This window comes from Watersipora subatra, chromosome 4 (assembly GCF_963576615.1).
Source record: "Watersipora subatra chromosome 4, tzWatSuba1.1, whole genome shotgun sequence".
NCBI lineage: Eukaryota > Metazoa > Bryozoa > Gymnolaemata > Cheilostomatida > Watersiporidae > Watersipora > Watersipora subatra.
In genome coordinates this window covers 57,028,494-57,041,390 of record NC_088711.1, presented here as the reverse complement: position 1 = coordinate 57,041,390, position 12,897 = coordinate 57,028,494, and the positions used below count along the sequence as shown (strand labels likewise).

The following is a 12,897-nucleotide window of genomic DNA, read 5'->3' as shown; positions in this document are numbered from 1 at the left end:
GTAAAATGACTTTAACAATTGGTGGTTAGCGGCTGTTGTGAATTCTTTGAACCACTCTGCTGCAGCACGATATTCAGTTATTCTGGTATAGTATCCTGATTGCATATCTATTGCTCAGAGTTGTACCAAAATATATCTGTTCAATCTATACTTATCCTGTCAGTATGGACAATTCTCATTTAAATCCCATGGTGAAAAATGACATATTTATTCAGGATATTGACGTGATATCATAGTTCTGGTCAATCAGTGATGGATTGTGTTCAGTCGTGTCACTTGATATTGATATGACTCTCTTGTATTTAATCATATAAAGATTATTCTGTTGTTTTTATCTGAAAGACTTCAATTAAGTTAAACTAGACTTCTTTGCTGAAACCGGGAACTTGTTATAACCCCTTTAAGAATGTTGTTTACCAATGTTCTTTAATAAGTAGCCTATAGGATGAAACAAGGAACTTCTAGAGGAACCTTTTAGCGCATGTGGTCCTAGTTTGTCAGTGAACCTTGTATCCTCCCACATACTATTGAGCAAGGGCAGTGATAAGCGGTAGTTGTGCGGCATCCTGCCACATGCTGCAGGATGCTGCATGCGGCAGCATGAGGTAGGCTGGGTTGCCTGGCTGTCTGACCAATTTCAGTGCTTGTTATTATTAGTGAGCAATTATACACAGTATTCACTCATCATCCGTCCTAATGAATGAATACAGGCAGGTAATGAAGCCAGTCGCTGCCCATGTCTATCAGATCTTTTCGTCTATCTTTACTCCCTTCCGCTGCATTTATTCATAAGTTGCTGCCGTTTGGGTCCATCTGTGCGGATCACTCATGTCACGCGCACTCTCGAGAGAAGCAAAAATAGTTGCTCTGTTGTGTCGAACTCGACTCGTCGCAACCCGATAACCATTATGTCAGCAAGATTATTTCTCGCCATTTTGTCTAAACTTCTCATTGATTTGCATACACCTGACTTTGGCTGGTTTCGAATAATAAACATGTGACATAATCGACCAATCAAAGAGCAGCACAGTTCGGTGTCTCAACTCGTTTATGTAACATTATAGTTTTTTGATATGGTAGATAAATAGTGGGAGTTCTTGTCCATGCACGAGTTTCCTATGACTTAAGCGAATGAATGATGCATTATAATATAATTAACCAATCGCGAGCTTTTAACGTTCCAATTTTTTAAAGTCACGACACCCATTTTAATAAGAACAGAACAACAGAACTAACTACTATAAAATTGCTGTGCATAGGATTTGCTTTGGCTTGTTTGGCAGCACTCGCTGGCAATCCAGATATGCACCTTGCTGTTGCGAACACTTCGGTTTTATGGTTTCCTCTCTCGTCTGTTTATGTCATGTTGCTAGGCAATGACACTGGTTGCAGTCGAACAATGTAAACAAGCCATGGTCTGAAACTTGCTGCGGTGTGGCACTAGATATCTAGGCACTGGTTAGGCAATCATCCATCCTCTGCAATTCATTCATAAAAGTCATTAATTTTATTTGTGCGTCACACGGTTGACCTCAAGTGACCTACTGATGATATGTTTGCGTTCTTTGTAGGTTTCTAGGAGCTTGTGTGCACGAGGGCCAACTGCACCCCCTGACTGAGGTAAACATGTTATTTGTTGTTTTAAAGCCCCTTCCACAAACCAGCTAGTCAGTTTATATATGGTCTGCTACCCTCTGTCATGTAAATGCCTCAATCTGTGCGAGAAGTGTTTTTCTTCATGTATCTAAGTTCATTCAAGTTTTATCTACGATATAAATTGCTTATGAACAGTTATATGTAAGATTGATGTTACACCTGTGTATTGATAATGTGTTTATACATGTATGTAAGATCGGTGTTACACCTGTGTATTGATAATGTGTTTATACATGTATGTAAGATTGATGTTACACCTGTGTATTGATAATGTGTTTATACATGTATGTAAGATTGATGTTACACCTGTGTATTGATAATGTGTTTATACATGTATGTAAGATCGGTGTTACGTCTGTGTATTGATAATGTTTTTGCATGTAACTTTGGTGTTTAATCTATGTATAGATAATGTTTTTATATATCAGATTTTTGTTACATCCGTGTACAGACGGTTTTCTGCCTGACTGAATCTGCCAAGACTTACCGGTGTGGGCAATAGCCAGCTTATGAATCAATCCCTGTCTAAAGGCATATCCCTGCTGGTCCAGCTATGATTTATGTGTCCTGCTTGTTGTCGGACAGACCTGAATTAAAGGGACAGCAGACCTGAATTAAAGGCGGCTGGCTTTTATCACTTGTTGATTCCATTGGTTGTCTCTCTAAATTAAGGCTTTTCTTCAAAGTCATTCTCATGACTTCGTCTGTTGATGATTTTAGCATAAAAAGTGTCAATTGTTGGCCATGTGCAAATTGAGGTCAATCTAATCGACATAGCGGTTTGTGCTGATTGATTGGAGTTTAGTCTTGTTAACATCCGTTTAGTATATATGATATAGGAAAGGCCAATGTCGTCATTTATTGTTTTTAGTTCTTCAGTGACATATACTCTATTGTTGTTGTATACTACTCTTTTGTTGTTGTACAACAATAGAGTAGTGTACAATAGAGTATACAACAGAGTATACTCGATTGTGTATACTCTATTTTATAAACAGAGTATACTACATTGTGTAAAATAGAGTATACAACAATAGAGTGTGCAACTATTGTTGTACACTCTATTTTTGTATAATCTATTGATATGCAACCTATTTTTGTATAATCTATTAATGTGCGCTCTATTTTTGTATAATCTATTGATGTGCACTATATCGCTGTTGTACATTCAAATTTTCTATACTCGATTGCAACAAACCCATTTTGCAATTTTCATCATACAATAGCCTAGTCCATAGACATTTAATTCTCTGTGTTCTTTCTCCTTTTATAAAGTTCAGTATTATACTGTTTAGGCCTTCAGCTAATCACTTTACTGTTTGATGTACATACGCTGCTTACTAATTGAAACAGATTACAAATAAATTAACCTGACCTATAATTTAGTTGTCTACCTGCAGTCGTTTCTGCTTGCGCATAAAATTTGCCCTTTTCATTCCTCTTTCAATTGTAGTTCATCAATGGAGGATGTCTGCATGACTTGCTGGTGAATCCCTCGGAACCTCTGCCATGGCATGAGAGAGTTGACCTTGCCATTGACATCTCAAGCGGCTTAAAATACCTGCACAGCATGGGTATTTTTCACAGAGATCTTACTTCACGGGTAAGATGTCTAATTATCGCTTCATACACTGGTTTCCTTTCTCATGCTCAAAGGGTGGGCACACTGCTATGAATCAGCGATTCGGGAGTCAAAAACTTTGATTAGAAAAAAAGTAGAGTAACCAAGAATTAAAACTTGCATTGGTTGTGTTTAATATGTTTTCCCTGAGTCCAACCCAGAGTGCACATTTGATTGGACAATACTCTAGTAGCAAATGCAATATCTACTTTAATTTTTCAAAATTGATGCAAAATTTTTTTCAAAAATTGATTAGAAACTCGGCAAATAATGTCGCAGTCGTAAGACAGAAAATGATGTAAGTTAATTTTGCTTACAAACTTTTGTTGCTTCAACTGAGCTATGGGCACTTGTGAAGTTTTGGTTTGGTCGCCGTGACCCAACGACTTGAATATACACGCAGACACGCACACCATTCATCCAATACGCTCCCTTCTTCCACTTGGAAGGATGCCTTTTGTTTGTCGAACTTTTGTTTGACGAACCTGTTGACTCCAGTGTATTTGTACGTTTAGTCATTCAACCTTCATCAGATGTAGATATTGTTTGCAATTATAACTGTGAACAGTGCCTAGTTTGTTTTCACGGGTCAATATAACGTAGGGTTGTGCCAGGTAGAGATGATCGGCTGACAATTAGTGCATGCTTGATACAAGGGCTTCGTGATATGGCGACTTAGTTATTCAGTGGCGACTTTTAAGGTAGGCGATTTGAAAATTGCCGCCCTTTAAAGAGATATCGCCAATCGTATAAATGATATAATTGTGTAATGGCGATTTATTCCACTCTTGACGATTTTCAGCGTGAGAGATACTAGAACTAAAACACACGGGTCGTCTAATGTTATAATAATGCTCATTCCATGGTCTTCCACGCACACCGGTATTCTTAAAATAAATGTTTCTGATTATCACGAAAACAAAACTTTTTTTAACGTTTAAATATACAAAAATATTGACAAGAATTTAGAAGTTTTCAACATAAAAATAATACCACGATATATCGTGAATTGTCTATTTTCAATATTGAATTGTTTGGTGATTTTCGGAAATTGTGAAGTTCTACGTAATCTAGTAAAAGAGCTGATTGCAGGAAACTAACGTCTTGTTTGGCAGGCTAGGTTTGCTGATACATGTAGGACTATAATTTATTAACTTCCTAAAACCATAGTTCGTGCTGCATTCATTCTATCTACTTCAATGAACTCATGAACAATGAAAACATACTTTTCTTATCACTTTCTTGTTCACTACCAGCTTTTGTTGTTTCATGCCCTGGATTTAGCTCCGAATTAGAAAAACTTTACATAGGGCTAGCAATGGCAAACCATAATAATGACATACGAGCAATGACATATGGCTATTCTAAATGTTTGGATTGTGGTTCGACACTGATTAGCTTGTTTTCTACCAGCATGAAGCAGCTTTATTATTTTAACCATTTTTTCTGGTAACCAAAAAGACTAGCTTACAGCTGGCGACAACAATAATTTGGTGACCTAAAGAGCTATGGTACCCACCTTTATCAGAGCGTCACTAGAGTCCCTGTTTGCCTATTCTGATACAAGCTACATGACTGAATCGGTAAAGTAGGAAAGGTTCAGGTTGATGCAACTCTTAGACTTGGTTTCAAGTAGTTATATATATTTTACATATATATAATTTATTATATGTAATATATGTGAAAATTTAAATGTTTTTATATAATATATTATACAAAAATATAATATATTTACATATATAAGTATGTATATATATATTAATAATCTCAAGTGTCAACTCTTATGTCAGCAGCAATGTATGTTGGCAGCACAGGTGTTTGTAGAGCGAGTATAACTATTTGAATCCCTAGAATGATTTGTGTATCGGTTTCATTTTCCTCGAGTCATTTAGTATTTTCGTGTTAACTGCGAGGCCTGGTTTACATACCATTTGCAACATGTTGCAAGAAGACATAGAAACTACATGAAAATGTTTTGTATCTTTGGCAATTAATGTGAGCGCTGTAGAAGCCAAATGTAAAAGCATACCAGCAAATTATAATTTAGGAATGCTCAACATTTGTGCGGTGTTTTTTGCCATCCGAATTCATGTGAACAGCTCATAAAGGTTCGCGCATATGTTTTCTTCCCTTTTTTGTGCACAAGCGCTTTGCATTTTTTTTAAAAATTGTTTTTGTGGTAGTATCCACACACAGAAAATCCACTACACCTCGTACCAAACACCAACACCTGTCCAGTGCACATTATGGGACAGCGTTGTGCAAAAAGAGCCTTTGCTGCCGATAAGCATAATTTTACTCTACTATTCTTTGGTTTTTTTTCATGGTCTACTTTGCTTTGAACGATGTAAATAAAGTTCACATTCTTTTATCTATCTGCTTCTCAGCCGCTGAAAAGCTTGATTTGTTCAATTTTATTTTTTAATTCGTGTCAAATTCTTTACTGCAATAAAACAACTGCAAGGTGTAACACGCTATATGATAGTGCAAAATATATATGAATAAACTTGAGTGTTTGCCTACTCACTTAGGAAAACTGACAGCAAAAGTCAAAACAAACCGTCAGCTGCCGAGGCTCCATAGCCGGACCGATTAGGTGTGGTCTAGGCCTGGCATTAACCTCTGGATTCCTACCCGTATATTTTTATAACTAACCTAGCCAAACAAACATGCACAAGAGATGAAGCAATCTGTTTGTGCCGTTAGGTGAACATTCCTAAATCACTCGCAAAATTGCTATTTAATTTATAGAGTCAGTGGCCATTTAGCGTATTATCATGTTTGGCTGTATCTATATAATTTGACCATGCCTGACTAGCTTTCACATGGATCAGCTTCTACTCAAATAACTATTAGCCTGATGGTTGTCAACAGGCCTCCACTTCTTGTTATTGTAAAATTGCTCAAGTTTTATTTGATTTATACAACTTTAAATAAATGATAGTCTCTCGTATTTTTAGAAATAACCGCATCGGATATTACAAGAAATTCTAGTTTGTTTGGCCATCTTCTAGTTTAACTTGTGACTTTATGTGCACCTGGTTCTTTTACGATAATCCTCTGGTGGAATAGAGGAAAATGCGTGTAATACAGGAAAGCGGTTTTGCGTTGTGGGAGCCATTTTAGTCCCTCATAAGACAGCTATCGGCAACCTTTGCCAACGAGTAGCGCAGTTCTCTCTTATCTGCCAACTTTAATGACATAAACTCCTACTACAAATCAAAATTCTTGTCAATCTAAAACAATTAATATTGCACTGTTCATATCAGCTAGAGGAATTATGTCTACTGTCAAAACAGTATCTGATTTTGCATTTCCAGAATGTTCTGATAAGCGTGGATGGAATGTGCAAAAGAGCTGTTGTCGGAGACTTTGGACTCGCTACCAAGATTCCTGATATATCAGCAGATGAGTTCTACCTCTCTATTGTTGGCAGTCCATTTTGGATGGCACCCGAGTGTATCCATGGCCTTCGCTACAATCAAAGAGTGAGTCAGTTTTGCACATTGCCGATTAGTCGTTTTCAATTTTCTATTTCCATCTTCCTACCGCAGTCTATTAGATTTCTAATGTCTGAAAAATTACGGCGATTTTGTCCCGTGATTTATGATTGGCTGGTAACTTGTAATGTCGCAACTGATTCAACATTTTGCTAAATGAAAATCTGTCATATGAAAACCCCTGAAGTCTGATGGTTTTTTGTCGAAACTTGACAGTTTTCTTCATTGGCGCGGAAATTGAAGAATGATACTCGAAAAATGAATTTGTTTCCTGTACTTGGTGTGAAGATGCTGATTGTCACACCTATTTTATTTATCATGACTTTGCTTATCGACTTATCGCGACTTATATCGACTTATTTTACTCACGACTTATCCCTCAATCAGTCCTGGTTCTCCCATGATAAATAAGTGATGCCTTTGAAGCATTGGTGTCCGCATAGCCTGCTACGAGTTGCGTGGAAATAGCTATCCGGTAGTAGAAGTGTACACGACTCCCACCATTTGTCGGTGCGAAGATCTAATGAAGCGGTTAACAAAGGAATTACATTTTGGTTCTCTGATGTAAAACACATTAGTTCTGTGTGAGCAATCACGAGCAGGAGAGTCATTCCTGGCGTGTTTTCAACTCTCACTTTCACCGCTTCACATCAAGGACTCGCCTTCATTCGCTTAGATCTCTGCCTGCCATTCACATAGCTTTGAGTCGATTTGTCAACAACGGCCAGGTTACATATACTCAGCGGTTGGGAGATGGGACTTGTCCAGTCTAACCTCTTGTAAAAATTACTATCTTTATGCTAGCAATTGTTAATGGACGATTGATTTTTGACCAATAGAGTTAAATCTCAGTTCATTTGTTTCCTTCAAACTTATTCATTAAAACTTATAAAAGAATACATGATACCTGAAAAGTGATCGCTATTTTTTAATGGTAAAACCACTTCAATCTAACTGATAAATTGTCGACTATTATCATAGGTACAGTCGCCATGTGATTTTTGTATTTCATTCACAAGCTACCGCGATGTAAATGTACCATAAGCCCTTGTAGGCATTTATTCATAAATCATGCAATCCCTTGTCTTTAGTCTAAGTGTTAGGTCAATATTTCTTTCCATTAGCCACTGTTTCCTTGGCAACCCTGCCATTTATGCCAAATGCCGTGAGAGTCACCTTGACACGCCACAAACATATCCCTAGCGTAATAGCAGCCTGTTGATTTGTGGGTTGACACATGGTCAGTTTGGTGTGTGGTAACGTATGTATTATCCTAAATTCTGTAAAGGAAGTATCGGCACCCTGGATGACTCTTCCCTGTCACCTAGTGCTTGTTGGCTAGCGCCCAGCTCATAATGCTGGGAACGTTTCAAGTTAGATATCTGTAATAATATCATAAACTATTATAATTATGATATATTAGGTAGCCATGCATCCATTACATTATGCAATCAGCCATGCTAACTCCTGATCTTTCTGACTCCACTGTGTACTGAAGCGGATACCCTTTGCTATGTTCTAGCAGGTAGCTCTTCCTATTATAGACCTCATATGACTTGCGCGAATGTGGAGACACGAATGTGCAGACACGTCTGAGGTGAACCCTTTGTAAATGTCCAACTTGGTGCCTTTTTCACGACTGGGACTAAACAATGTTATTTCAAAATATATAGATATTGACATAGGAGGTTCATATTTTATGACATAGTGAGTCAAAGATTCAAGTCAGAGGTTCCCTGCTATTCATAACTTATATACAGTTAACTCTAGGATAGTTCTATGATAGTTCTATGATAGTTCTAGGATAGTTCTATGGTAGTTCTATGCATATTTTATGACATTAGCAAAGGTATATGAAGCATTAAAACGTTTCATCATTTGCGTTTGCAAAATAGCCTTTTTTATACTTGTTGTGTTCACTTATATTTTTATGGGAAACTGTTTTTTGTTCTCTGGTTGTTAGTGTCAAATTTAAGTCACTCTGTCACAAAGTCACTGCGCGGAGTTATCACTGATACCAGTCATGCAAACACAAATTAAATATTTCAACAAATGCTTGTAGAGATTTAACAAGAGATTTTGTTATTAGCTGATGCTGCACATCAGTAAAAAAGATTTTCTTCACTTATAACAACTTTAAAAAACTAATAAATATTAAGCTATGCGCGTGGAATAACAACTCCCTGATTGAAGTGTATTGCGTAAGAGTCCCTGATCGCGGGCTGGCCCTGGAGGCTGGTTCACACTATTTCGTGTAAGTCTAAATTATGGTTTTGACAGTATGTGTCGCCTAAAGTCTGTATGCTGGTGATAATCATACAATACAATATGATAGCAATGCTCATAACTAACACAAACCCATCCGCGTTTATGTCAGCAAAATGTCCACGGCAAAATGTTTTTATTATACAATGCCGTCATGGAAACGATTAAATACTATTCCCGCAGCAAATGTCATCAAAGAAGATATGAATCGAGCGATCCGCGATAGCCAATCACCATCGCCGAAGTGGTACGCACCACACAGGATGTCGTGAATGCTTGGCGAACTATCGGAAAGTTTGACAACTGCAATGTTTGCCGAAATATTTGCGTCGCCTCGACGATGCTTTCGGTTTATGGTGCACATACATGTAGTCAACGAATAATCGCAGAGAGGACGACTCCGACATACGGCGATACAGTGTGAACCAGCCTCAAGGCTCGCTGAATGACTTCAAATGTGCCAAATAAAAGCAGAGAATTGTAACATAAGTACATTTAGGACGCAGATGAGGTCTGGTTTAAAAGTGGAAACTATTTGGTATGAAAGAAGTAGCTCAGGTGTTAAGTGCGACTGTAAAACGAGCATAAAGTTGAGTACTTCAAGACGTCAGAGTGTCTTAAATGTCAGCGCTGCGTCGTTCTATCGCTCAATTCTCTCCGCTCGTGTTTTTAGACTTGTGTTCTCCGATTGTGGGCTGATAGCATCTAATTGTGGTACGGACACAATGGCCATGTGAGGATCAACTTGTATGGCATTGATTGCATTTCGGTCTGCCTTGGTGTGTTTGGCTTTGTGCCAGCATTGGTCTGCGGATTTGTTTAACGGAGTCCATTCTGATTGGTGCTTTAGAAGCCTACAATTTTCTTAGATTAAACGAAGGGGGACTTAGCCAGGGTATGAAGGAAATACGGTTTGAATTATTTTACAATTTGTCATTTATGCTTGTAAAAAAGGAACTAGATCAAACAGTGAAGATTTGGAGATGTCAAGGTCTCTGTTTTTATCTTCAACTTGAAATAGCATTTCAGTTGGCTTGAATGGCTGCCAATGAGGTGATGCCACAATTTTTGACACTATTTCTTTTCTTTTTAATTGCATAGCTAGGAATCCTGCAATATTAAAATTCCTTGTTTCTCAAATTGCCGAGCTTATCAGAGCCGTTGTTTGCCGAGTTATCAGACCGCTGCTCGGCTCACTCAGTGCAGCCCTCTTCCTAGCTTCAAACAATTTTGCAGATAACCCTCCTCAAACAGATAAAATGGGATAGATATGAAAATGTCCGGTGACTCAGATTTTTGGCAGCGCTTGTGGTAAAATAGCAAGCACTGTTGCTATCCGTTTGATCGTGTGGCAAGCCAAGCAACTCCCAAATTGTTCCAACAAACGAAGTGATAGAGTTAACACCTGCAGCTGAGGTCGTGCACTGGGCATCAACTTTTAACAAACGAGTTATTGGAGTTATTGTTAGAAACAAACAAGCAAACATTCGAATTTGCTGACTCATTGTTATACACAAAATGTTATCTCTATTGTGAAGATTGCAGCAGATTTCAGGACAGAAAGCTGAGTCCAAATTCCTAAATATTGCTTCATGCATCAGGCTCAGTCTAAATTCAACAAACACACATTTACATGTGGTTTAACAGATATTCTAAGGAAAGCCCAGCGGATTTTGTAAATAATGCTTACTGACAAATTTACAGAAGAACAACTATCGTGCCACTGCGTATTCACTCATCACTCCTTGCGATCATTTCATACCAAAGCTCACAAATAAAGTATACATGTTTGGGTATTTTAAAAAACAGCTTTTAGCTTTTAAGTGTTCTTGAAGAGGGTTGTTCTGCCGCACGTTTAGGATGCCGGAAGTCGTCTTCAAAGTTTTTTATAGCCTTAATATGTCCACCATACAAATCGTTCTCCAGGTATAAAATGACATAGTTACCTTTCACCCTTAGAACTCTTTGAATGTCTTGTGAGTAAAACTATAATTGCTGTAGAAGTGATTATTCTGAATTGATGGGGTATCGGATGCGCATACCCCATCGTGTTCAAATAATATTTCAGATGGCAATAATACTAAGAACAATATCTCGATCACATCTCATATTTCTACTGATTTATCTTGCTTAACATCACCCTTCATTGATTGCACTGTCATTCATCATCATCCCTAGAGTTATTTTCCCTAGAAGGAGTAACTCTATGGACAATTCAATGTCCTCTAAAAGGTGTGAAATATTTTTTCAAAATATGAGTTGCGTTCAAAAGCCATTCCCAAATAACTTGTCATCTATGGCTGCAATACTGCCTGCCGGTTGGCATTTTATTAAAGGAGAGATAATTCTAAGATTAAACTATGGTTACAGGTTGATTTTTATTTTGCCCTTAGGATAGGTCAATTATATTTCAATAAAGATTTTAAAGAACTGTTTTGCGTTTCCTTCCAACAAATAGGGTTGGTAGTCGCCGTTATGGCTATAAAGATAGCGATACAAGGAACTATCGAGTTTAACATACTATAGAGGGAACATCGCCATTTATGTCATCATTCCAGTTTAAAGTTTAACTCAAACTTTCGAAACATAAAAGCTCATGGTTGAATGTTTCGTTATTTTTGCTCTGATAGGCTGACGTGTTTTCTTATGGAATTCTGCTGTGCGAAGTCATTGCAAGGATAGATGCTGATCCAGATGAGATGCCGAGAACTGAGGTTTGTTTAACTTGCTTCTCTTCAAACGTTTACCTTACATTCTCATCTACTAGGTATAATCCCTAATCTGAGGTTTCCTGATCAGTGCATTACTTTCATTCTGATAGATATTACATCGGTTGCACCGAAAGCTATAATATTTCAAAGCCAACTGATACCCTGAAAGGGCATTGCATAATTCTCAATCACTAGCTCTTATAATTGTCCTAGCCCTGAAGGAGACATTAACTTGGTCAGTTTTCACTGTTAGTTAGCCACCATCATCTACTGAACATACAGACCTGCCTCAAATGTAACCGCTAATCAAGTATAATTGGTATGTAGGGTGCTGTGATTGAACCATCATGGTCGGATCAACTGCAGTGATTTCACCAAACCGCTGTGTCTGAATCATTATATCATTGTCAATAAGGAAGTTTTTTTTCGTTAAATGGGACATTTTTGTTAAAGAAATGATCAGTTTCAAAGATGAATTCTAGGCTGTTCGCTAGTTCTTAGAGATACTGTAGTTGTAGACAGCCGGTTCTGATTACATTCCTTTCAGTTACTCACTCAGCTTGCATTGGCTGTCTTATCTTGCTGCCTATCAATCTCACCCGAGCAGCACTTAGCATTTACTCATAATAGACTGTCTCAGTTTTTATAAATCAGCCAATTATCCTCTAGACTAGTGAGATAGTCGAGTTAATCAGCGATACGAAACGTTAAGCTGCCGGGCAGCTGGAGAACTGATGGAGCTCTTTTATAATGTTCCAGTTTTGCTTGATGCCTTGGCATTGTCTCCAATAATGATTGGTAACAATTGCAGCCAAGCTGCGTCAGCGTTTTTATATTTTAAACCTCTCCTTCCAGCAAGACTGTCAGCATGTCCTTTTCTGATTTTGTGCTAACTAAACTATAAGTATAGTCGGAAGGTCAAGGCCGAGTTAAAATTTCCATATAACTTTTTTTTCATCATTTGCAACGATATTTGCTGTGGCGACATCAATTCGTGTTACAAATCCCAAAATCGGTTACATGTGGAGACAATTTCAACAATTTATCTGCTACGAAGTTTTAGCTTAAGTTGATAGGTGGATGTGAGCATAGACTGAAACGGTGTCATGGAGATATCAGTGCAATGACTCATTTTTGATAGTGA

At 37.8% G+C, this 12,897-nt stretch overlaps 1 protein-coding gene across 1 annotated transcript in view; it reads left to right on the top strand.

Annotated features, from left to right (window-relative positions):
• The window catches only part of LOC137392825 (dual specificity testis-specific protein kinase 1-like), a 34,139-nt gene that overhangs the window by 15,747 nt on the left and 5,495 nt on the right, over positions 1-12,897 (top strand). The window contains exons 4-7 of the mRNA XM_068079156.1: positions 1,572-1,620; positions 3,110-3,259; positions 6,598-6,765; positions 11,673-11,756. Of these exons, the coding sequence (XP_067935257.1) occupies positions 1,572-1,620; positions 3,110-3,259; positions 6,598-6,765; positions 11,673-11,756 (451 nt within the window). The remainder of the gene's footprint in view (positions 1-1,571; positions 1,621-3,109; positions 3,260-6,597; positions 6,766-11,672; positions 11,757-12,897) is intronic.